This window comes from Mesoplodon mirus (assembly GCF_964341445.2).
Source record: "Mesoplodon mirus genome assembly, chromosome: 9".
In the NCBI taxonomy this organism is placed as follows: domain Eukaryota; kingdom Metazoa; phylum Chordata; class Mammalia; order Artiodactyla; family Ziphiidae; genus Mesoplodon; species Mesoplodon mirus.
The window spans coordinates 31,804,325-31,832,007 of NC_138985.1; the positions used below are offsets into that span (position 1 = coordinate 31,804,325).

The 27,683-nt window shown below is 39.7% G+C and overlaps 1 protein-coding gene across 1 annotated transcript in view; it reads right to left on the bottom strand.

Moving 5' to 3' along the window:
• Positions 1–23,268, bottom strand: part of LANCL2 (LanC like glutathione S-transferase 2) — a 61,145-nt gene extending 37,877 nt beyond the window's left edge. The window contains exons 1-2 of the mRNA XM_082632648.1: positions 22,848–23,268; positions 5,041–5,158 (exon numbers count right to left, since the gene is read on the bottom strand). Coding sequence (XP_082488774.1) covers positions 5,041–5,158; positions 22,848–23,036 — 307 coding nt within the window. The 5' untranslated portion in view covers positions 23,037–23,268. The remainder of the gene's footprint in view (positions 1–5,040; positions 5,159–22,847) is intronic.
• Between the last annotated feature and the right edge of the window lie 4,415 nt (positions 23,269–27,683).

Here is a 27,683-nt window from a genome sequence, read left to right on the forward strand (position 1 = left end):
GTCTAATGGCAACAAATTCCCTTGATTTTTGTTTGAGAAAGCTTTTATTTCTCCTTCACTTTTAAGGATAATTTTGCAGGGTACAAAATTCTAGGATTTTTCTTCTTTTTTTTTTTTTTAACTCTCAATACTTTAAGTATTTCACTCCACTCTTATCTTGCTTACATTGTTGCTGAACAGAAGTCTGGTGTAATTCCTGATCCTTGCTTTTCTATAATAGGGCAGTTTTTTCGTGTTCTTTCAATATTTAAAAAAAATTTTATTGTAATATAGGTGATTCACAATGTTGTGTTAGTTTCAGTTGTACAGCAATGTGAATCAGTTATACATATATCCACACTTTTTTAGATTATTCTCCCATATAGGCCATTACAGAGTATTGAGTTCCCTGTGCTATACAATACATCCTTATTAGTTATCTATTTTATATATAGTAGTGTGTATATGTCAACCCCAATCTCCCAATTTATCCCTCCCTCCCCCCTTTCCCCTCTGGTAACCATAAATTTGTTTTCTACATCTATGACTCTATTTGTTTTGTAAATAAGTTCATTTGTACCTGTTGTTTTTAGATTCCACATATAAGCAATAAGATATTTGTCTTTCTCTGTCTGAATTACTTCACTCAGTATGACAATCTCTAGGTCCATCCATGTTGCTGCAAAAGGCATTATTTCATTCTTTTTTATGGCTGAGTAATATTCCATCATATATATGTACCACATCCTCTTCATCCATTCCTCTGTCGATGGACATTTAGGTTGCTTCCATGTCCTGGCTATTGTAAATAGTGCTGCAATGAACACTGGGGAGCATGTATCTCTTTCAAGATTTTTTCTTTGGTTTTATGAAGTTTGGATATTATATGCCTAGATGCAGGTTTTTTGTTTCTTTGTTCTTTGTTTTTGGCATTTATCCTCTTTGGTATTCTCTGAGCTTCCTGGACCTATGGTTTAGTGTATATTAATTTGGAAAAATTCCTAGTCATTATTGCTTCAAATATTGTTTCTGATTCTTTCTGTTTCTTTTCCTTCTGGTATTACCATTTCACAAGTGTTGAACCTTTTGTCACTGTTCCCTATTTCTTGGATATTGGTTTTGGGTTCTTTTTTTTTCAGTTTTAGAAGTTTCTACTGCCATATCCTCAAGCTCAGTGATTCTTTCCCTAGCTGTGTCTAGTCTACTAAATGAGCCCATCAAGGGAATTCTTCATTTGTTATAGCGTATTTGATTTCTAGCATTTATGTTCAATCCCTTCTTAGGATTTACATCTCTCTGCTTACATCATCCATGGGTTCTTGCATGTTGTCTACTTTTTTCATTAAATCCTTAGCATATCATCATAGTATTTAAAAATTCCTGGTTTGATAATTCCAACATTCCTGCCATATCTCATTCTGGTTCTGATGTTTGTTTAGTTTCCTCAAACTGGTTTGTTTTTGCCTTTCAGTATGTCTTGTAATTTTTTAATTGAAAGGTGGACATAATGTACTGGGTAAAAGAAACTGCAACAAATAGTCCTCTAGCAATGGAGAGGTAAGGAGTGGGGGAGTGGAAGCATTCTATGGTCCTATGACCAGGTCTCAGTGTTTTGATGAACATGTGCTCCTGGACCATGAACTCCACCAGTGCTTCTCAGTGTCTTCTTCCCCTTAGGTTGGACAGAATGGCTAGAGGGAGCTGGAGTTGGCTACTACCCTTCCTCCAGGTAGGTTAGTTTCTGATAAAACTCCAGTAGGCGAGGCTCTGGTAAAATAGTTTCTCCTGAAGGCTGGCCTTGTTAAGAACAGAATGCTCTAGCATATTTCAACATGGTTCCTTTTCCCCTCCCCCAGCCAGAGGCATGAGGGGATTTTTCTCCAATATTCACAGTGAGGACCTGGGATAACTCCGAAGTTAACCTCACAAAAGTGTGGATGCCTCCCTATGATTGGGTCCTCCTAGAGTTTTCTTAACTCTCCTATTTGCCCACACTGAGCTTCTAGCAATTAATCAATTACAGTTTAGGCTCCTGTGGAGATCTCTCCTTGTAGGTCTCTGCTCCAGTAAATGGTGATTTTCTGAATCTTCCTGTCTACTGCTATTTTTGGTGTAGCCATTTGTCATGTAACCCCACTTCTCTGATGGATCTTAGAAAAGTTATTGATTTTTCAGTTAGTTCAGCTTTTAACTTTTTAGGACAAAGTGGTGACTTCTAAACTCCTTACACATCAGACCAGAAACTGGACGTTTTTCTCCAGTTTGATTTTTTTCCTTTTATGGTATTGCTGTGTTTTCTGTGGTGCCAGTTCTTTCTTCAACTCCTTGCAATTTGGTCCTCATTTCTGAAGTGATTTTGCCTTTTCCTTTAATTTCTTTTCTGAGTTCTGTCAATTCTTATTCACATCACCTTTCTGTCTTGCCATCTCTTCTCTGAGTTACTTTATTTCTGCATTGTGACTATATTGCATAATTAACTTACAAAATTAATGTTGAAAGTGCTGCCCTTTTTCTCCATCTTGCAGTAGAATTTTCCTGGTGTGTTTTCTTCTGCTGACAAAATCTGATTTTCTTTTTTCTTTTTCCTAATATTATGTAAATAATTGTAGATTTTTTTTCTTAAATTCCAAACAGATGGATTTTTCTGGATCAACTATTAACAGGATGAGGAAAATGGTTAGGGTAGTTGTAATCTGAAAGGCATCCTCTTCTTAGTAAGTGATGAACAGTTTAGTTAATAAATGATGACTTTTGGTAGCCAGATTTCCTTTGAGTCTCATATTCTTTCTTGTTTGAGGAGGGCCCCTATCATTGCTGTTTCTCTCCTTACCTACACCATTAGCCAGTGCCACCAGGAATGCAGCTTCTGCTTTGTAAGTTAATCCCCTCTTTTTCAGAATAGTACTTTTTTAGAAAGTCTAAAATAAAACCTGTTCCCTGTATACCCTAAATACCTTTTTTCTCTGCTTTGTCCAGCATTACTTGCCCACTTTGCACTTAGATACGCCCTCAAAAGATCCCCCTCGGGCCTCCCTGGTGGCGCAGTGGTTGAGAGTCCGCCTGCCGATGCAGGGGATACGGGTTCGTGCCCCGGTCTGGGAGGATCCCATATGCCGCGGAGCGGCTGGGCCCGTGAGCCATGGCCGCTGGGCCTGCGCATCCGGAGCCTGTGCTCCGCAACGGGAGAGGCCACAACAGTGAGAGGCCCGCATACCGCAAAAAGAAAAAAAAAAAAAAAAAAAAAAAAAAAAAAAAAAAGATCCCCCTCAGGGTGTGTCTCACTCCTTCTGGGAAAAATTACTCGTTAATTGGGAAAGTGGGGAATGGTGGGACAGATTTTTCCACCCCTGGATCCTTTGTCTTTCTTCACTGGCTCTGCCACTGTGACTTTCCATAGTTATTCTGGATGCTATTTGTTTTTCATCCCTTATTATTTGTGTATATTTTCTACTTCACTTTTTGCTAAAGGGATAAATTTTGGGTGCTTCATTTATTCTTCTTATATTGTACAGTTTTAGGAGAAAAGACAGGGAGGTATGGGTGTAAGTGGATTCCACACTGCTACATGAACCCCAAAGCCCTAAATATTATTTGAAATCATTCAAACCAAATACTTCCATGATGGCTCTCTCAGTGATTCCAAAAAATGACAACAACCGGGGATTTTTAAGAAACAGTGATTCTTAGAATCCTCCCCCCAGAGTTCCTGATGTAACTGTCCTGGGGTGGAGGCTGATAGTCTTTGTTTATTATAAAGCTCTCTGGATAATTCTGATGAATAGCCAATTTGGGACCTAACAATCATGGAGTTAAAACCCCTTTTCAACAAGAAGAAATGCTTTAAGTAAAAGACTTTATAAGGGGAAAACTGTGCTACTAATAACTTGTTTTTTCTTTCAAGATAAACTTATTCTCTGTATTTTACTTCAAGTTAGCCAAAACTATTTACTTTTACATTTAGGGGACTTCCCTGGTGGTCTGGTGGCTAAGACTCTGCGCTCCCAATGCAGGGAGTCCGGGTTCGACCCCTGGTCAGGGAACTAGATCCCACATGCCACAACTAAGAGTTAGCATGCTTCAACTAAAGATCCCGCATGCTGCAACAAAGACCCAACCCAGCCAAGTAAACAAATAAATATTTTAAAAGAATTACATTTAGGATAAGTTTCTTTGGCTCTGTAAGAGAACTAGCTCTATGTCTGTCTGGGTATAAAATTTTGAAAAATTCAATTCTAATGTTACTATGTACTACTGTATTGATAACAGGCAAATAATAAATAAAGCATCGCATAAATGAGTACAAATATAAACACAAATAATAAAGTTTGGGCGTGCACTGCAAAAACAAATGCCAGCTCTTGGTGACTCCAACATGTACACTTGTGTCCATACTGTTCACTGATTAAACTATAAAAACTTAGCAAGAAAAGGCTATAACAATAGCAATGCTCATACTGCATGCTAATCTCTCAGAACAAGGTCTGTCTCATTTCTTTTATATTCCCTAAATAGCTATGACAATATTATGGCTACATGGTAAAATAATAAAAAGAATGTAAAGATTAGTTAAGGCAAATTAATTTTGAAATTAAGTTTTTTGATGTGAAATGTATTACTGGTTGCTTGTTTAATTATTATTATCAGACTCAAAATCAAAATCTTTTGTGTACAAATGATGTAAATGAGTACAAAAAGTAGGTTAAATCGTTCATATGTATCGGGCCAGAGAAATCACACAAATACATCTTGTTGCAAAGATCAAAGACCCAAAAGCAAACAAAAAAGCTGATCTTAACACATTTTCAAAAACAGCCATATATTAGGTCAGATAATTAATGTTACAAAAATATGACATACAAACTCATATGCCATTCAAACTTCAGGCAGAAAGAATTTCTTTAGAAATAAAATTACAAAGCATCTCACCAATGAAGATAGCTCAAGACTTCTTTTAAAAGGTATAAACCTTTGACTTTTAAAAGAAAAAGAATTCAGATCCAAGGCTTATATATCATAATCCAAAAATAAAACGTATCAATTACTTATATCCCATAGTCTTACCTGTCCAACCAGTATAAGCAGAGCAATCATGTGGATCCGCTGTCTTCAGCCCTTCTTCCATTTGCTGTAGAAGGTCTTTAATTTTGGTCTGGATCCGCCTTGTGAAATTATTAATAATCTGAGAACCAAAAGAAGACATAAAATTAAATTGCACAAGAATAGGACAATGCTGTAGTAACTAACAGTCTAAGTTGTAAAAACAAACAGACAGAAATTATATTACCTGGACCATTTCAATGCTTCATTGGTTGGAGGGAGTCTACCTTGGTTTTACAAGGTAAGTTTTAAAATGAGAGAATGCCCTATACAGACTCTAAGTCATAAGGAGAATTAGAATGCCCTATGTGGACTCTAAGTCATAAGTATTGTAGAATCACAAAAAATAAGTTGCAGAAATCAAAGGAAAAAACTAAAAAACATAAAAAGAGGAAAGAGATGTATTTGACCACACAAACATTTTAACTTCTTTAAGTTAAAAAACATGAGATGGTTTAAAAGTCAATGACAAGGGGAAATATGTGCAATATAAAATATTATAAATAAAAGAAGACTATATAACAATATAGAAATATACTTAAAATTATCAAGGTACCTTATAAAAAGAAAAAAAATCAAATGGCAGGCATATGCAAAAATGTTCAATCACTTACCAATTAATGAAATGCAAGTAAGTACAAATGCTATGGTTTGCCTATCAGATTAACAAATAATAAAAAAAATTTTAAATGTTAACTCCCAAGGCTGCCAGGAGCTAAGATAACAGGTATTCTTATTCACTACTGGTGATCTTTCTCAAGGGAAATTTATCAGTATTCTTAAACATGTAGTTGACAGTGTTGTCCAGATTTTGCTGTCTTTGATGATTTTTGAAGACTCCAGCTGCTACATCAATTGCTGAGGTGTATTAAAATCTCCAGTTGTGACTGTGAAATTGTCTGTTTCTCCCTTTAATTCTGCTTTTTTTTCCTTTAGTGTACTTGTAGTTCTGTCATTTGGCATAGACAAATCTAGGAATGCTAGATCTTCCTGACAGATTTTATCACAAAGAAACATCCCTCTGTGGGACTACAGGGAAAATGTTTTCATGTTACTGGACAGTTAGGGTTTTCAGGCTAAATTTTACTGAAATTTGGGATTCTGGACTAAAAGCAACCTTAGGAATTAAGTTACAATAGTATACATTGTAAAAGCTCTGGAGACGTTTTACTTAACCCCGGAGGGATGTGTCTACATTTCAAAGGGGATGAGAAGCTAGAGCAGGGAGACCCTTCCCAGTCATAGAACTGAAGACAAACGGGCCTGTCTTTTCACAGAGAGATTTATTTATATTCCAAAGACTTTGATATTTCCAATGAAACTCTCTCAGAAAGGGAAGGAGAGACAATTGTCTCCTTCCCTTGTATAAAAAGCATAGAAAACTTGTTTTTCTTCATTCTTTGCCTACAATACAGACTTTGTGTACGTAGGACATTTGACCTGGCTTTCACTGCCAAAGAGGTAAGACGTGAGACTGAGGGAACCACTCACTGGTTATTTTCTGTCTAGTAAATAAGAAATCTCTGATCCAGAAACCTCTTGTGTACATTCAGGAAAAAATTAATAAGTATAAATATTCAAAACCTAAACCAGGATATTATCAACATCATGGCAGTACAACACATCCCTTGTTTTTGTTTTCTCCTTTAACAACAAAAATTAGGCATCCATCCACCAACGGAAGTGCCTTCGTGTGAGTTGTGGAATGCAGCACCATACACCAAGGGACCCACGGCAAATCTAGCCCACTAGAGAACTAGGTAATAAGCAGAGGGACTTCAGTACCAGCTGTGAAACCTACAGGAGACTGAATCGGTTCCAGCCCCTCAGCTACAGCCTGGGAGTGCAGGCAGAACAGTGACTTAGGCAGTCGCCTTCGGATGAGATAGCCTTTGTGGAAGTCCAGATTTCCCGAGGAGAAGTACCAACACTCCATTGGAGGAAAAAGAAAAAAAGGAGTTTGGATCCACTCAAGTGCGTAAGAGGAACAGCTTGTCTCTGCTGGCATCACCTAATGTTCAGGTATAGCATATGGCTAAATAGATGGCCCATTATTTCTCCAACTGGGGAAAGGGAGAGCCACTGAGCGACTGCCTGGTTTCTAAATCTGTGCAGGACTCTGATGAAGAGACCTATTTCTCTCATTTCTCATAATGTATCCAGAGCATTACATAGGGAGTCCAGGCCTGGGGAGAGGGAGCAAGTCAGAGAGCAGCATATAAGATTCCCAGGGCATTAAAGGAATGTAATTCCTGCTGGTCCATTTTGGACTCTACTAGGAACATGAAAAATCAAGAAGACATGACATCACCAAAAGATCACAATAATCTTCCAGTGACCAAACGTAAAGACATGAAAACCTAATATTTACACAATAAAGAATTCAAAATAGCTGCTGTAAGGAAACTCAGTGAGCTATAAAACACAGAAAGACAATTCAATGAAATTAAAAAACCAGTACGTGACGAAAATGAGAAATTTAACAAAGAAATAGAAATCACTGAAAAAAAACAAATAGAAATTCTGGAGCTTAAGAATTTAATGAATGAAATGAAAAATGCAATAGAGAGCATCAAAAGCAGGCAGATCAAATAGAAGACAGAATCAACAATATAGATAGGAACTTAGAAAGAACCCAGTCTGAAGAGAAAAAAGAAAAAAGAATAAAAAAGAGTGAAGAAAGCCTACATGATCTATGAGACATCCTCAAAAAACCAACAGCCAAATCATTAGAGTTTCAGAAGGAAAAGTGAGGGAGAAAAGGGGCAGAAAACTTATTTAAAGAAATAATAGCTGAGAACTTGCCAAACCCAGGAAGAGATCTGCACATCAAGTTCATGAAGTTAATAAACAGACTACCCTGTTACTTCAACCCAAAATGTCCTTCTCCAAGACACATTTTAATAAACCTATCAAAAATCAAACACAAAAAGAGAAACCTAAAGATAGCAAGAGAAAAAGAAGACTGTAACCTACAAAGGAACCTCCAATGGGACACCAGTGAATTTCTCAGCAGAAATCTTACAGGCCAGGAGAGAGTGGGATGATATACTCAAAGTGATGAAACAAAAAATAAAAAAATAAAAAATACTCCATTTGGGGACTCCATGTGGGGACCTCCCTGGCGGCCCAGTGGTTAAGACTCTGCGCTGCCACTGCAGGGGGCACAGGTTCGATCCTTGATTGCGGAACTAAGATCCTGCATGCCATGCGGTGCGGCCAAAAATTTAAAAAAAAACAGAAACAAAAAACTCCCTGTGGCAGTTATCCTTCCAGAATGAAGGAGAAATAAAGACTTCCCCAGACAAAGGCTGAGGTAATTCATCATCACTAGATCTGTCTAACAAGGAATGCTGAAGGAAGTTCTTCAAGCTGAAATGAGAGGAGGCTAACTAGTAATGTGAAACATAAAAAATACACTGATCAAGACAAATATAAAATCAAATTCAGAACACTGCAACATGATGGTGTGTTAACACTTAACACTAGTATAAAGATTAGAACTAGAGTATCAAAAGTAACTACAGCTACTGTAATTTGCTGATGAACACACAATATGGAAAGAGGCAAACTGTGACATAAAAAAACATAAAAGGTGGAAGAGTAAAAGGGTAGATGTTTCATATGAGATTAAAATTAAGCTGTTATCAGAGTAAAATAGACTGTTATAGCTATAAGATATTTTATGTATCTCATGAAAATCACAAAGCAAAAAATCTGAGTAGACTCCCAGAAGATAAAGATGAGGGAATCAGAAGCATACAACAGTGGGAAATCACCAATTCACAAAGGAATCCAGCAAGAGTCAAAAAGGAACAAGAAAACTACAAAACAGCCATAAAGCAGTTAAAAAGATGGCACTAGTAAGTCCTTACATATCCATAATCACTCTAAATATAAGTAGATTGAACTTCTAATCAAAAGGCAAAGAATGGCTGGATGAATAAATAACAAGACCCAACTATATGCTGCCTACAAAAGACTCACTTCAGCTTTAAGAACACACACAGCTCAAAGTGAAAGGATGGAAAAAGACATTCCACAAAGTGGAAGCCAAAAGAAAGCAGGGGTAGCTGTATTTATATCAGACAAAATGACCTTAAGTAAAAAAGTCACATGAAACAAAGGTCATTATATAAAGATAAAGGGGTCAACTCCTCTGAAGAAGACATTAACAATCGGAAATACATATGTACTCAACACCAGAGCAACTAAATATATTAAGCAAATAATACCAGAGCTAAAGGGAGAAACAGACAACAATACAACAATAATAGAGGACTTTGACACCACACTGTCAGCAATGGGTAGGTCATCCAATCAGAAAATCACTAAGGAAACACTGGACTTGAACCATATGTTAGACCAAATGAACCCAATAGACATATATAAGACGTTCAATCCAACAACAGAATATACATTCTACTCAAGTACACACAGAATATTCTCAAGGATAGATCATATGACAGGGCACAGAAGAGGTCTTAGCCAAATTTAGAAGACTGAAATCATACCAACTACCTTTACTGACACTGGTATAAAAATGGAAATCAACAACAAGAGGAAACTGGAAAATCCACATATATGAGGAAATTGAACAACATACTCCCGGACAACCAATGAGTCAAAGAAATCAAAAGGGAAATCAGACAATATCTTGAAACAAATGAAAACAGAAACACAACATTACCAAAACTATAGGATGTTGCAAAAGCAGTTCTAAGAGGGAAGTTTATAGTGATAAATACCTACAGTAAGGAAAAAGAAAGATCTTAGATAAATAAATAACCTAGCTTTATACCTCAAGGAACTAGAAAAAGAATAAACCAAGCTCAAAGTTAATAGAAAAAAGGAAATAACAAAGATCACAGCAAAAATACATGAAATAGAAACTAGAGAAATAATAGAAAAGATTAACAAAACTAAGAGCTGTTTTTAATTAGTTAATTTATTTTTAATATTCATTTATTTATTTGGCTGCACCAGGTCTTAGTTGCAGCATGCAGGATCTTCATTGCAGCACGCGGGATCTTTAGTTGCGGCATGCGGGCTCTTTTAGTTGCGGCATGCGGGCTCTTTTAGTTGCGGCATGCAGGATCTAGTTCCCCGACCAGGAAATGAACCTGGGCCCCTGCATTGGGAGCATGGAGTCTTAACCACTGGACCACCAGGGAAGTCCCTAAGAGCTGTTTTTTAAAAAGATTTTTTATAAAATTGATAAACCCTTTAACTAAACTAAGAAAAAGAGAAGACTCAATAAATAAAAACAGAAACTAAAGAAGAGATATTACAAGTGATACCACAGAAATACAGCTGACCCTTGAACAGCACGGATCTGAAATGCACAGGTCCACTTATATGCAGATACTTCTCAGTAGTAAATACTACAGTGCTACATGGTCCATGGTTGGTTGGATTCAGGGATGTGGAAGACTTGAGAATATGAAGGCTGACTGTAAGTTATATGCAGATTAACCCATATGCCAACAAAATGGATAACCTAGAAAACATGGATAAATTCCTAGAAACATACAACTAACCAAGGCCAAATCAGAAATAGTGGTCCAGTGGTGGTCCCTGGTGGTCCAGTGGCTAAGACTCTGTGCTCCCAGCACAGGGGCCCAGGTTCAATTCCTGTTCAAGGAACTAGATCCCACATTCATGCTGCAACTAGGAGTTCGCATGCTGCAACTAAAGGTCCCACGTGCCGCAACTAAGACCCAGCTCAGCCAAATAAATAAATAAATATCTTTAAAAAGGAATAAATAGAAAGTATGAGTAAACTAATAATGTATAAGGAGATTGAATCAATAATACAAAACCTCCCAAAAAAGAAAACCCCAGACAAGATGGTTTCACCGGTGAATTCTATGAAACATTTAAAGAATAATTAGCATCAACCTTTTTCAAACTTTTTCAAATAATTGAAGAGGGAACACTCCTAAATACAAGACCAGCATTACCCTGATACCAAAGCCAGATAAGGACACTATGTGAAACAAAAACTACACACCAATATCCCTGATGAACACGGATGCAAAAATTCTCAACAAGATATTAGCAAAATGAATTCAAAAATACACTAAAAGGATCTTACACCATGATCAAGTTGGATTTTTCCCTGGGATACAAAGATGGTTCAATATATGCAAATCAATAAGTGTGACACAATCACATTAATAGAACAAGAGATAAAAATCATATGATCCCCTCAATAGATGCAGAAAAAGCATTTGACAAAATACAACATCCTTTCACGATAAAACTCTCAGCAAATTGGGAATAGAAGGAGAACACCTTAACATAATAAAGGCCATATACTTACTATATGGTTATAGCTAACTTCATACTCAATAGTGAAAGGCTGAAAGCTTTTCCGTTACTATCAGGACCAAGACAAGGGTGCCACTCTAAGCACTCTTGTTCAACACAGTACTGGAAATCCTGGCTAGAGCAATCAGGCAAGATAAAGAAATAAAAGGCATCCAAATTGGAAAGGAAAAAGTAAAACTGTTTATATTTACGGATATGATCTTATATACAGAAAACCCTAAAGACTCAACCAAAAAACCGATAGAACTAACCAATAAATTCAGTAAAGTTGCAGGATATAAAATCAATATACAGAAATCAGTTGTTTCTATACACTAACAACAAACTATCCAGAGAAAAAAATAAAAGTCTCATCACAATAGCATCAAAAACAACAAAATACTTAGGAATACATTTTACCAAAGAGGTGAAAGAGCTGTACTCTGAATAAGACTCTGATGAAAGAAAGTGAAGAGATAAACAAATGGAAAAATATCCTGTTTTCATGGATCAGAAAAATTAACATGTACTGCTGTTATGTGTCAAAGAGGATAGATGTCTGATTCTCCATCCAACTGTTTAACAAGTTTTTGACTCCAAGTTAGTAATTTAAGTCTCCTGTGTCTTGACCTTTGGTTTCCACCATTAATCAAAGAGATACAGAATAATTTTCATGAGAAGAAAAAAAACTAGAGTACTACCACTTCATTACCTGATGTGGCAGAACCCATAAGGTAGTACCTAGCCCACACTTATTGCAGACACCCTTCTTCCTTATCAGAATCCTGATTAGATTCACAGCAGCAATGCATCCAACCCCAGAAGAGTTACTTGCTTTCCCAGACTGCCTTATGACCAGGGGCAGCCATATGACACAGTTCTAACCAGTGAGATGTAAGTGCAAGTCTTCTAAGGGCTCTTGGAAGGTTCTCATTTTTCTTGATAGAAGAGAAAGATACAGTTGGTACTCCCTTTTTTTTTTCCTCCTTCATCCTATTGTAAAATTGGACAAGAAATCTGGGACTAGAGCAGCCATCTTATACTATAACACAAAAAATATGAGAGAAAGACCAACGTTAACTGCAGAAATCCTGAAATGAATCAACACCAAGAGTTGCCTACTTCTAGACTTCCTGTTATACAGGAAAAATAATCTAAGATACTTCCAAGTTGAGTCTTCTGTTTATTGTAGCTGAATGCAGGCCTAACACATTCATGTACAGTTTTAGCTCTGGCATGATAACTTTATTCCAAAGCATATGCTTTATTCCTCATAAATGATACTGGAGTATAGTTCTAAGGCTTACGATTACTCACTCTAATTCCTTTGAATACTTGACAAAATTCCATTGTGAAAATAATTTCTCTGCCTTCGCTTTAAGGTATTTTTTCTAGTTCCTAATTTTCTAACTCTCTGTCATCAAAGAGATTTCTAATTTGTTGATGTTGGAACCAAAGTCTCAAGAAAAAAATTTATTATGCTGTAATTCTATTTGGAGAAATTTTAACTGGTTCATCTCATTTAATAATGGTATTATTATAAAGATAACTAATAATTATTGAGCACTTTACCATATGCCTAGCACTAAGTGCTCTATGTGACATTTCAATTAATCTTCACATTACTGAATGATTCTTTTTTAGGTGAGAAACCTGAGGCCAGTCCAAGGTCACATGAGACAACAAGAGACCAAGCTTTTGGGGCTGTAGCTAGACTGTCTAATTTGAAAGTTCCTGGGCCTCCCTATGCTGAGCCCTTGTTGTGAAAATCTTTGCTTGATTTTCTATTTACAGTTTACCTTTAGATTTTTGAAAGGCTTACTACAGCTTTCACCCAGTCACACCATATGAATACAATACACATCTTCCACAAAGTACAGAAACAGAATGAGTAGCTAAAGAATTTGGGAGGTTTTTCTCTGACTCAAAGATTAATTTTTAGTAATTGCACTGCAATTAGAAAGAAAATATTCTTTTCCTACATACTAGGCAATTTTCCCAAACAAGGATGCCCCAAAGTGCTATAAAGCAAAACGATGTTGGTATTTCTAATACTTACATGTTTTTCTGTATTTTTTTAATGAAAGCTGTGTTTGAGGAAATACAACCCTAAAATACAAAAATACAGAAATCGTAAAAGAGATTGATCATTAATTTTAAAATTCATGATCTTAACTTCAAATAGAGGAGAGTGGAAACTCTCAAAATAGGTGTTTAACATGCACAAATAACTCCTAAAGCAAAAGGTAATGTTTGGAACAGGTATTTGTGAGCCAAACTTATGAGTCTGAATAATGCACCAGGAGAGCTTATGAATAAAATCATTTATTATACTCCTCACATAGGTGGGCACTTGTGACACTCCATCTAATTCAATCCTGATAACCCTATAACAACATTATCATCCCCGTGTTATAGACAAAGAAACTAAAGCTAACAATGACTTGTCTACATTTTTAAAGATAATAAAAATAGCTTTTTAACCCACATTTTGTGTATGTGCAATACACAGATTATACACTCCAGAATATGTGCAAATATATAGATATCATAATTATAAGTATATGTATACACAGGCACATATATATACATCAGCAAGTAATTCTTTTATAGGAAAGGTTTTAACAAATCTTTTTAATCCAGGGCACAGGTTGAGGAAAGTATATTTTGTAATCTCAGGTCTTGCAGGGGAAGATGCGCTGTGACAGTTTACACATATGAAGTAGGTGGGCTTGGTTATTTTCAAACAAAAATGAATAAGCAAAAGTACCCCAATCATTACCTCAAAGTGAATTACTAAAGGAGAAAAGGGGAAAAAAGTTGTATGTTTTGACAGTAAAGAATTAGATGGTGGGGGCACATCTACCCTCACTAGCAGTATTTTCAATAAACAGAAGAAGGATCATTACCTATACTGAATGTGTGTCAAGGAAATGCTGTTTGCTTAGATGTCTGAAAATAGTTCATTCTTTTAAAAATAGGTATATATTTACATAATCAGGTCTGTTTCTGTTTTTCTTGTTTCAAACTCAGTAACACTATTTAATAGAAAATATTCTAGACTACATATCCTAAACACACACATCTGTCCAATTCTGATGTACTTATTTTGTGTCATAAAAATTGATAATCTGCTGTGTATACTCTCTGGGGGATATATATATCTCATAACCACAAAAGAAGTTTATAATTGCCATAAAGAACCAAGGACAACTGCTTAGTAATGGTATATTAATAAACTGATTACAAGGGCTCAAAGCATACACAATTATAGTTAACATAAGGTTAATAGGACTTTGTGGTCAAATTATATTTATTTTTGGAAAGCTCTCGGTGAAAAACTAGGTTTCATTTTTGATTAAACAATTGTTGCACGGTATTAGCTAAAATCTAGGGAAGAGAAACGTTTTCTGAAAAGGAAACTCAGTTTGTTATATTCAATCCTATTCAAGTAAAATTGGCTCAAAACTATTCTGGCCCTAGCAGGCTCCTAGGTGGCTGCCCTACAGAATATACACCTCACCTGGGACACCCATGAAGTATATTACACAGTCTTATATTAGGTTAGAAGATTGTCTAGAGGACCTAGGTCATGACTCATATAACATTCTAGATACAGAAGAGATTTTAAAGATAAAATGATGCTATTAAATAATATATAAAAATGATTCTAATAAAAAAAAGTTTTTTATTTCAGTACATTTATTCATTCAACATTCACTGAGTATCTATTCTGTCCTAGCTCAGTATCAAGTGTGGAGATATTTTTTAAAATAATAATAATAACTCAATAATTATTAATAATTCAAAAATTATTAAATTAATAATAATTAATAATAATAATAATAATTCAAGCATATAATAATAATTCAAGCATAAGAAAAAATTCCTGTCTCAAAGAGTCAAGTGGGGAAGAGAAACAAAAATGAATCAGTCAGCCCTCACTAACCATGGATTAAACCTTCAGAGCTCCTGTTTGGGGGTTCAAGCATAAGCATGCGAATCTGAAGATCTATGTCATGATATACAACAGTTTTCAGTTTTGCTGAGGCCCCAATAAAAAGAGCATGAGTTGACAGAACTGTGGGCAGAGAGTTTAGCTGACTTTCCAACGTCCAATAATCCTTTTTCACCTTCCCCACCATCAGCAGGCGTGTTAGTGTCCCCACTGCAGAGATGTGAGTGAGGAAAGTATGGTATGGAATTTATAAATCTGAGGACATACCCACAAGAATACTGCATGTTTGCCTATATTTTCCTCAGAAGGAAAAGGCACAAGAATAAGCATTTCTCTAAGAAGGAAAAAGTAAAGGATATGCAATATTTTTTTACATTCCACTAAAGATATAAACTTTTAAGCAATTTTTCATTACCACATTGTATGCTATAGTGACAAAAAACAGGATACGTAATAATGCTAATAGCTATCATTAACTGAACTTTTAAACTACTTACCTATATATTAGTAACTGTGTAACAAGGTACTAATTGTATCAGTATTAGGCACCCTCTTGAGTGCTCTAAATGTATTAACTTAAACACCATAACAACCTAATGAGGAATGGGTTACTCTACAACTATATTATTATCAACTTTCAACCAATACATTATATTAAGAACTTCAATTACCTTTTCAACTTAACCGTTTACTACAAGCTGATGAGATAAATGCTATTATCCTATGTTAACGGGCATTGTTCTAAGCGTTTAAATGCATTAATTAAATAGTCATAACCTATTAGGAAGGTACTATCATTGCCCAAATTACTTGCCCAAAGGCTATAGCTAATAAGTGGCAGAAAAGTAGGAGTCAAACCCAGGTCTATCCAAGTTCTCCCCTGCTCTATACTCCACATCTTATTCCCAACCGATGGAAAATGCTGATTTGCAATATTTTTGTAGTCTCCCCTACATAACCTTCCCCTTATGCTTTTATGTCAGTATCTTTCCATATCAGGAATTGAAAACTGGCTGGAGGTTAAAATTAAAAGAAAATTCAACAAGCTGTAGAGCAGTGCTCCTCCAATATAATGGGCACATGGACTGTCTGGCCTGGGAATTTGGTTAAATGCAGGTTCCGGTTCTTTAGGTGTAGGGTGGAAGCTGCATTTTCTAACAAGCATTCAGGAAAGGCTGATGTTTTGGGTCCAAAAATCTCACTTTTAGGAGAAAGGCTATAGAGTATATTCCCTCCCTTACCCCCATTTTAGCTCATCTGAATGAAAGAAAAATTATTGGGTTGGCAAAAAAGTTCGTTTGGGTTTTTCCGTAAGATGTTACCAAAAAACCCAAACGAACTTTTTGGCCAACCCAATATATTTTCTGGGCAACTGAAAAGTGCTATTTCCTTATGCTTCCATGATATATTATGACATTCAACAAATTTTGAAGTGAAAAGCAAAAATACAGAAAATTAAGGGAAAAGTATAAAATGAAGAATTTCCAACAGCTCAAGATAATGTCAAGTTATAGATTCCAAGTAAAAATTCTCTTTATCTTCATTTTTGTATGGAAAAAGTTTTAAAATCCTTAGGATCCATCAAGTCCTTTAGAATTGGCTCCAATCTACCTTTTCAGCCCCGTTACCACCCAATGTTCTTCACGCTCCCTCCTCTGCAGTCAGATTCTACTCCCTGCCTTTCCCTTCACGCAGCGCTCCCCCTTAGCCTGGCAAAGCCCCACTGTTAGATTCAGTAGCAGAAGCCACTGGACTGAGGTGGCTCCAAAGCCCTGGGAGTGTAGTAAGCAAACCAAAACCTGAGCCCGTAGATGCCTCAAGGTTATGAAATCAAAACACCAAGGACAACCAACCACAAACAGCTAGGCTTTAAGCTACAGCCAATCAAGAATGTCCTTGCTTTGCTTCCACACTTCTTCTACAGAGCTGACCCTTAAAGAAGACAGGTTTGAACTGCTTGGGTCCACCCGCATGGGGATTTTTTTCAACAGTGAATACTACAGTACCACACAATCCCTAGTTGGTTGAATCCACGGATAAGGAACCACAGATGTGGAAGAAATTCAGTACAGAAGAACGACCTATGCAGAATTAAGTTATGGGGACATTCGACTGTTAGGAGGGTCAGGGGCCCAACCCCCTCACTGTTCCCCTGGCTCGTCGGAAAAATGCTCCTAACCACTTCCAGTTTGGCGCTGCCTGATTCAAATCCATTTGTGCTCACTAAACTCTTAACATTTGTAATATGCCTCAGTTTATCTTTTGACAGTTCCGCTGTCAGAAGAGGAAATCGAAGGAGACCCTTGACAGCCCCCAGGAGGTCCTCTCATTAAAACAGGCCAAGTTTAATGAGATGACTTATTTTGCAAACAAATTAGCCTTACTTTGATTATCTTTAATAGAAATGAGGGTGATTGTAGAGAAAAAAAATTGTTTCAGTAGAAAATTGTAACACAACCATGTGCATATGAGATTTTAGTCCTGTTCGTTGCCTTTGAGGTTTGCTATATACCTGTAAACTGGACTGGATCCTGAATTCTTCCAGCTTCTTCAAATACCCGGCTATGACTCTCCAAACTATCAATAATATTTCCAGTTTTCTCCCACCTTTCTGATCTGGAATCACTAAGAACAAAGATTGCCCTTGAACTTCCTTGAAGGGCCCCTCCTCAAACCCAGATGGAAGCCAAATTTCAGGACCCTGAACCTTAGATCCACATCCCTCAACTAAAAAGGGCTCCTCCAGACTCTTGGAATGCACACCAGGTGAAGATCTAAAGTGAAACTGACCAGGGAGGTTCCTCCCCAGAAGCAGATGGCATCTCCCAAGATCCCAGAACAAGATCTTTGTCTCCAATATAAAAACCTTTATTCCTTTTGCCACTTCACTACTTGCTTTTTCTCTCTGCTAATGCACAAGAAGATAATGCTCCTTAGCTCTGGCAACTATCACTGAATCTACTGCCAAGACCATAGCTGCACAACAAAAGTCTCTAGGCTTTCTTGCTAAGGTGGTTCTAGATAATAGAATTGCTTAGATCACTTACTGGCTAAACAAGGAATGGGCACCAAAGCAAATACTTCCTGCTGTACCTCGATCAACCCCTCTGATATTTTAGCAAATGTAAGAAATTAGCAAATAAGCTACTTGGCTAAAACAGGTTGATATCCCTTCAGGTATATTCTTTGATTTATTTGATACCAACTGGCTTGGTTCATGGGGGCCCTGGCTTAGGATTAGTCTTCAGTCTCTGTGTTATTGTCCTCATAGTTGCCAACAGTCTCCCTGGTGGGCGACATTCTCTCAACCGTCTTAAACGCATGTTCACAGCCATCAGCAGTACGTCAAGCGGTCTCACTGCTCTTGGAGAAACAGAAACAAGTGAGCAAAGAGATGAACAGCAAAAGCAATTCTTCCATGGACCTGACACCACACCCTGTGAGTTTCACAATGAGACAAGAGCAACTTAACTCTGATGGTGACCGAGGGTGGCGCTTATACACCATCTGAGATCAATCTCTCATGTACGAGAGCATGACCAAAAGGGGTATTGTTAGATTAATTAAACAAGGAGACCATTAGGCTGAGGTGGCTCTACTGCCTTGGCAGCCTCTGTAAGCAAACTAAAACCTAAGGCTGTAAATGCCTCAAGGTTACAAAAGCAAAACCTAAGGACAACCAATCACAAAGCGCCAACTGGGCTTCAAGCTATAGCAACTGGATTCCTGACCCTCAGAAACTATGTGAGCTAATAAATTTTTATTAAATTATTAAGTTTGGGGATCATTTCTTACATAGCCATAGATGGATAGTAACAGTGGCTTCTCCCTTGAGTGCCCTCTCAGCCCTAGGAATGGGGCTGCGCCTCATATAGGCTATTCCTATATTCTTTAGAGTTCTCTTTACTTCTTATGAGGCAACCTCTCGTTACTCCAATCTCTTTATGGTTAGGAATAATTCTTTATATTAAACTTTCCCTATCAAATCACTGTGTGGTTTCTACCTCCTGAGTGCATCCTTGATGATACAGCAGATAAACGGGACGCTGTTCATCAGAGAAGCACTCTTTGAGAAACACTGGTGTATGTTAACCACGATTCAGCTCCTGAAGTTCATGGCCACAACGAAATCAAGCAAAAAGAAGGGAAGGAATGGCTGTTAGAGAAGTAGCCAACAGTGCTGACTTTAGATACCTTCCATAATTTAAAAAACAAGAACAAAAAAAGCTGCTATGACACTGGTTCACTGCTTTTCATAGTATCTGGACTGATGTCGTCAAAATGTTACAAAAGCCTACTTACCGAAACATAATTCAGTGAAGTAGACTTAATCTGGTTTTAGAATTTGAGGTGAATTTTACTGATTGATTACACCACAACATATACACAGCTAACCTAAACAGGATCAAATAAGTGACTTCAAGAATACTTAGTAATAAAGTTACTGTGTTGGTAGATTTTACGTAATCTTTTCTCACTAACAGCACACATCATCATGATAAAATTATTCCTCAGTGCCTAATTTACAAATTATACTCTGTATTAATTTCCTAGGGTGCCGAAACAAATTGAGTGGCTTAAAACAACAGAAGTTTATAGTCTCACAGTTCCCGAGGCCATAAGTCCAAAATCAAGGGTTGGCAGGGCCATGTTCCCTCTGAGACTCTGGGCAGAATCCTTCCTTGCCTCTTCTAGTTTCTGGTGTTTGCTAGCAAGCTCTGACATTCCTTGGCTTACAAATGCATCACTCTAATCTCTGCTTCCATCATTCCATGGCCATTTTCTCTCTCCCTGTGTGTCTCTGTCTCTCTTCTAAGGACACTAGTTTATATTGGATTAAGAGCCTACCTTACTCCAGCATGACCTTACTTTAATTACACCTAACATAACCTTATTCCCAAGAGTCACATTCTGACATTCCACAGGTTAGGACTTCATCTATTGGGGAGACACAATTCAACTCATAACACCCTCATTTTCATGAAACTTCATGTATATCACAACAAATGCATAGTTTGACAACTTCTATTTTAATTATTCTTAATATTCTAAGAATTAAAGATGTAATAATCTGTTAATCACAATCTATCAATACAGAAGGCAGGGGAACTTAATTCATGTTCATTTTATTTTACGACTTCCCTAAATCTAAGCATTCTTTCTCTTACCTTAAGTGGGGTCTGGCTGCTTGCTGCTCTAAAACCAATACTCTAGAGGTAAGGCTAGTGGAAATGAAACTTTGCTTTATTTTGGAGGCTGGCAAACCAAGGGAGGGGGTATTCGTGTCCAAAGGCTGACGCCCCCCGCCCCCAAGGATGACCAGTGGGTAAGAGCTTTTAAAGGTGAGTTTCTGGGGTGTGTACGTGGAAGCAAGGGGCTACATGCAGAAACAGCATAGTCAGCTCTGACAGTCGTCTTGAAATTGGTCATGTGGTGGTCTGATCAACATCATCTTGATTGTTTTAACAACACTTAGTTTTCAGTTCCAGGGTCGGTTTGCTCCCATTTCTTTGAGGCCAGTTCTCAGAACTGTGGCAGCTGATGTCATGGCTACAGTCTGGTCATCATGTAGTTCACTTCTTCTACCTGGTGGGGCTTTCCATCTCTACAAAACAGCTCAAAGGCCATGGCCCAGAATACTATCTACAGCCCTTGAGGAGGAACTAAAGGCCCTTCACTTTGCTTCATGACTAAACTATTATTATTTTGTCCTGTTTGACTGCTTTCCTTTGCTTCTGCATTTTCTCACTTCTCTAATTCAACTTATTCTTTGACTGCAGGTTTTCTACAGACGAAAGGTGGGCTGAGGACATGGGCGGGGGGCGGCGGTGCGGGCCACAGGGTCCTGCTCTATTTCATGTCCACCTTTCAAAATCAGAAATCCCTCTCTCCCTTTAATGTGCTCTCATTTTCATGTTCAAGAACATGAAAAAACTCTTCCCCTTTCCTTTAGCATATAACAACGACCACTGGCATGGGTCCCCCACCCTGACTTATTTTAACTGTTTAACTGCATGGAGATATCACAAGCCTCATTAGTTATTTGTAGTTTAATTTTCTTTTACATAAGCCCGTTTGGTATGTAGTTGACGTCAACATTATGTTTACTGGATATAAAAGGTTAAGAAGAAAAACATGTCATTTCAGAACCAGTGTTTATCTCCTTCTCTGAGGTAGAAAATGAAACTCAACTGTTCTCACCTCTTTACTGTTCTCAGGGAGACTCAAATCGTGGTTCCTTTCACTTATCTTTAAACTGCAGGGGTTCCTTTCACTTATCTTCAAACTGTCTCCTTACTCTAAGGATAATATTGACACAGCAACTGATAATATGTATGAATGACAGATTTTTCAAATGTTTGCCAGAGACTTATTTTTACTACAAAGGATTTAAACACCAAGTCACAAACACAACAGAAATGTATGTGAAAACAAAAGAAATCCAGAGAAAAATCAGTGCTGACATATGAATTCTAAACCACGAGCGCTGACTTTTCCAGAGGAAGAATGAGGATGCAGTTATTGGGGGGCTTACCAGGTACCACGTAAGGCAGTTTGACAGACCATTTGATATACTTTAATTCAATCACTAACATCCCTATGAGTTAGGAATTGTTCTCCAGATTTGAATTACATACAAGAAGAGCGAGTTTAGAGAAGACGCTTGCCTAAAATTCTATGTTCAGACCAATAACAGCTCTTTCAAAATTGCCTTCATTGGGGCGAACTAATACCTTTTCAAACACAAAATACATGGGGAGCCAGGGAGGTAAAGTGGGAGTTGGAACAGAGATCAGCGGAAACACAGGAACCTAACAGGTGAACGCGCGGTTTTACTAAAACGAGAACAGCTGTGCCGATATTCACGTATTCCTTCCTGTCCACCTTCCCCCTACCGAGTTAGCTTGTTCACACGTATCCCACTTCCGACTCCTGGGCGCACATACCAGAACCATTACAATGACACTACTGTGCAGAAACAAGGCCTTTTGGTTGCTGTTCCCAAGCCCTACATTCCAAGGGCAGGGGACCGGAGGCCAGGGCTGACGATAACCTCGGCCCCAAGGAAAGTGCCAACAGGCGGTCAGCAGGTACGCTTTACAGCTCTGGGGGCGGGCCCTCGATGGTAAACAGATCTGCACCTCAACAGACCCCGGAGACCTGACCCGCACTTCCGAGAGCCCCGAAAGAGTGTATTTCAAAGGCACGAGGGGCCAGGAGGCGCCTACCAGGAGGAAAGCGGCTAACAACGCAGAGCTCCACAGCCTTCCAGGGCCACATCGCCCGGGAAGGACCGCAGCTCGGCGCCCGCGCGCTGGGAGCTCGCCGGCCCCGGACCGCCCAGCGGCGGAACCCAGGGCCTTGACCCAGGAGCAGCGCGCGGCGCGGGTGGGTGACTTCCGCGCGGCGAGGGGGCGGCGGGTGGACGCTACCACCGCCGGCGCTCTCCCTCCCCCAACGCCTGGCGCGGCCCGAGTCCGGCCGCCGGTCGCCGACTCACCTTCCCATCGCTGTCGAAGGGGAGGCCGAGCTCGTCGGGAGTGAGCTGGGGGCGAGCACTTGGTGGCTCCTCAGCCGGCACGGCCGCGGCGGCCTCGTAGTCCGGGAAGGGGTTGGGAAAAGCCCGCTCTTCCATATCCGCGTCCCCGCCCAACTGCAACTTAAGCCTCCGGGACATGGTCTCGCCCATGTCGGCCGCGCGCCCTGCCCTCCGCGGGGCCGCGCGGTACGGCGAGCGAGCGGGGACAAGCCTCCTCCGAGGCGCTTGGGCCCGGCCGCGGGCGGGTCTCAGGCAAGCCCTAAGGAAGGCGGCGGGCGCCCCGCCCCGCCCCGGCTCTAGACGGGCCCTCGGGGAGGCTGCGGCGGTTCGCAGTCACCGGGGCGCCGCGGTAGCGGGGTGCCCTCCGAGGAGTAGGCTTCGGCCAGCGGCGCCGCAAGGGCAGCGTCTCCGGGGAGGGCGCTGTCCCTCCCAGTCATCCCGCCGTCGGGGGGGAGGGGGGTCTGGAGGAGGAGCCACCGCCTTTTCTTTTTCCCTTTTAGGTTTTAAGCCCCTTTGTTTTGAATAATCGGGTATCTTTGGTAGCAGCACGTAATGTGAAGGCATCCTTAATCACCTAAATAGTTCATTGACTCCCCCAGGCTCGTCCAATATTAGTTTAATTGCCCAGGAGCATAACATGTATAATAATAAAAGGACACAAGCAAGTACATCTGCATTTATGTAATCACAACATAGTTAGCAGCCTTTATTGGTTCTCTTTGTTCTTCTTGTTTCTTTAATTATTTGAAACTAAATAGATGTAATGATTTCTCCTCGAGGGAAATATATTATTCCCCCCCCCTTTTTTTTCCATTTAAACATTGAATGCCAGATGGTATTAGGTGATGACAAAAGATAGTTTCTACCCTCGGGATTCCAAGTTAGTGGGTGAGAAAAGTAAGCATAGCTTAGCATGATGTGGATACTTTTCTGAAACCAAGCAAGGTATACATTAATATATCAAAAAGTGACATGATAGAGGAAAACAGTACCAAGCACTGGAAAGGCTCCATCCTCCTGCCTCTGTGGCCTGGCTTCCCACTCCTGTCTGTCCTGTTGTCTCCCCCAACTGTACAAGGATGCACATGTGAAACAGCCCCTACCTATATGATGACCATGGGAAATTCCACTGTTGGAAAAAATCATTATAAAGGGGTTACTCAGCATAAATATATATCCTTAGAGTTCAAGGAAACAGAACTGATATAACGGGGATGCCTTAAGGGGCCCGCTCCACTCTTCTGCTTCATTCGTTTGTCCCGGGGTCCATCTTTCTCCCACCCTCAGTCAAGGACATTTTCTAACTGCTCCTGAATTCTGATACTTTTACCATATAGGAAATTCAGTCCCCTTGTTAGGTAGTTAGTCAGACATTAGCAGCAAGGAGGTGACAGTGGCGAGAAAGACAAGGAGAAATCGAGTCACACACCTAGCCATCTGGGGACCCTCCCCTGACCCCCCCAGAACGGGCGAAACTATGGTCGTGTGGTGAGCAACTTATCCTGATGAAGAGAGGCACAGTGATACGAGGGGGACTTCCCTGGGCTGCGCATGCCCAGACCACACAGGCATATAACCTATAGTGAACCCGAACTCATTATACCATAATTATAATAAAATCTAATGTGAAAAAAAATCTACATGTGGTTTTGCCCCCCTGCCCCCCAGTGGGAGTTTCTTAGCGATTCAAGGGTGAGAGCATCCACAGCAGTAAACTTGTTCCATAGCTCGGGACTGTCAATCAAATAATGATCCCCTGTCACTCACCTCCGCCTCCCTGCAAAATGCTCCTTAAAAGCGCCCTTAAAAATAAAATAAAATAAATAAAAAGTTTAAAAATTAAAAAAAAAATTTAAAAAGCGTTCTTAAGCCTGTACAGGAATGCTGCTTTCAATTCACAGAAACAGCTTGCTCGCTCTCTCTCTCTCTACCTTTGCTTCGATGAACTTTGCTTTGGGCTTCCTTCACTTCGCTGAAACAGCCCGCTCTCTCTCTCTCTCTCTCCCTCTCTGAGAGTGTACCTATGCTTAAATAAACTTTGCTTTGTGCTTAAGCTTAACGTGGTAGTTTGCAATTCTTTGCTTACTATCGTGAAACGAGATTGCTGCTCCGGGCCTTCCGTTGACATCCTCGGTTGAAGCTACTTTGTTACAACGCAAGTCCACACGGTGACACCCGAACCACTGAGGCTGACCTGTCTTAGGAGCCATTCCTCTCCCACCTCAGGGACTTTACTACACAGAATAACCCACAGCAGATGTTTCCCAAAGCCTGCGTTATGTAGACCCTAATACCACAGGTAGGTGCAGCAGAAACATCCACTGCTGGCTTTGTTGTGTTAAGCCTGGTGACCTTTGATCTCCCTCTACCCCGTTGACTGGAAAAAAAAAAAGCACAACCTAAAAGTTGAGAATTATGTTTTATTCGGTGGCCTTACTGAGGACTATAGCCTGGGATGGCAGCCCCTCAGAGAGCTCTGAGGAACTATTCCAAAGAGGTAAGCTAGGAGCTAGCATATATAGGAGTTTGCTGAAAAAAACAAAACAAAACAAACCCTGTTGTTGAATATGAAAATATTACTGCAAATCACACACACACACAAAAACCCCAGAGATCGCAAATTAATGATTTTAGGCTCATTGACATTATTCCTTTGGTCTGCATCTTAACTGTCTGGGGCCAGTATCCTGCTTTTCTCCATCCTGAATCCCCTCAGGGTGCACCATTGGGAACGGCCACACTGGCTGAGGGCTTGATGGTCAGAACATTCCCCGTTTACTGGAATGGCAGGGCAACATTGTGTCCACAACCTGGTACGAGGTAAAGACAGGTTTTCTCATTCTTCTTAAAATCTTGGGCATAACCATGGATAACTATTGGCAAGTACACAAACTTGTCCTAAGGACAACCGGTATGTTCGAAGACCGAAATATCTAAACCCAGTTTAAGGAATTGGCAAATTTTCCTAAATGCTGTCCGATCTGCAGGTTCCTGCCCTCAGTGGAGATTTCACTTACTGATTACATTATTTTTCAAGAAGTGACTGTCTCCTTTCTTCACCTTCTTGTCTCCAAGAGGCTTCTTAATGCAGGAGGTATGGGGATCCGTTCTGCCCTTTCAAACCTCAGGACCATCCCCCTCTCGTGTACACTCTTTAGTAGTACAAAGACTTGGCCAGTGCTTTGAATTACAACATTTTAATTATTTTAGGCCAAACCAAATTCTTAGACAGGGAGGGCATCCTCACCAGCCCTTCTATGTAAGTGAGATGGAGACAGTACAAGGATTAGCTAAATGCCCATCCGAAACAAATCCCAGGAGTTGTAAGGACAATTTGCAAGTGACCTGTCCTTTCTTTCAAAGGAATCTAACTGGGAGAGGGGCGCCTCTGTGTTCCCTGGCTGAAACCTAGGGCACTACTCAAGGTTGGGAACTCTGAAAGGGTCCAGGGAGTGAGACTTCTGCCTGTCACAGCAGGTTTTCCTGAGGGAGGGCAGAGGGCTGCATGGCTGAGAAACTTCCAGATGGCATGCATGTTGGCAGGGGGTCAGGGGAAGGAACATTTGTTGATGACACATGAAGGCCTGAGGCTTTGTTTGTTTTTGATTTACTAAGTGTTTTTATTATATTTAGTCTTCATGTTTGTCATCTGACAGGATTTAGATTTGCCCATGTTCCTCAGCTACCAGTGAGTCCTCTGGTCCCATTGCCAGAGCTGCCCAGGCTTTCATTAAGAAGGCTTTTCCTTTGGATGGTACAAGGGGAAGTCCCAGCAGGCAGACCAGCAAACTCCCTTTGTCTTTCACTGCATTCTCCTCTGAGATTTCCCTACACTTTGTCCATCCATCAGGGTCCAAGTTGTTAGCTAGTTGGGGAAAGAAACAAGCCCAGGGGTATAGGGGAGGGATTTGCTTTACCCCCTTTCTCTGTTGATACATAAGACGGTTCCTTCCAGCTGCAATCCATATATAGGACCTATGTATGCTCTACAGCCCCGATTTAAGACAAATTTGATCCCTTAAGCTGGCAGTTCTCAAAGTGTGATCAGAGACCCTTTTGGGTGGCTATGAAGCCAACACTAGTTTTTGGTTTTTTGATTTTGAGAATAATTTAATATGTTAACTTTAACATAAACTATTATATCTTAATATCATTATTTTAAGTGTGAAGAAACAGATCCTTACAAGACCAAAATAACATACAAGCCATAAGGTGGGTTTCTTCCTTTTCCTTTTTTTAAAATTTAAACAAATGTTCACCAGGCCAGTTCAACAAGTAAGGCAAATAACATGGATATGAACGCTGCAGTTCGCAATATACCACATCTAGAACTTAGGGAGGTGCATTAGACAGAAGGGGTAATCATTCTAATTAGACAATCAAGTAACATCATGACAAATGGATTTGCAGCATCAAAACTGTTCATTTAGATTTCTTATCTCTTAGTGACCAGAGGTCCCATGTTGTCTCCAGTCTTTTTGATACCGACCAAGGTTAGGGGCCCGTCCCCAAACAATAGAAATTGACTAGAGGCTGGTCAAGGCGTTATTGGGCCCCCTGCTGCAGCAGGAGGAAGAACAAGTATCAGGTTTCCCTGCTTGCTTCCTGGGGGGTTGGGGAGTGGGGGGCTCTGTGGTGCAAGCTGTTTCCTTATATGGGGAGCGAGCAAGGGTGTATCCAGGGGTCAGGCCAGAGGGACGGCTTAGGTTGTTTGCTCACCCCTTAGGTGGTGTTGAGTGCAGGGGGCACGTGCCCTGCTTTTGCTCCTGATACCCTGTTTTTGCTGCCAGCTCTTCA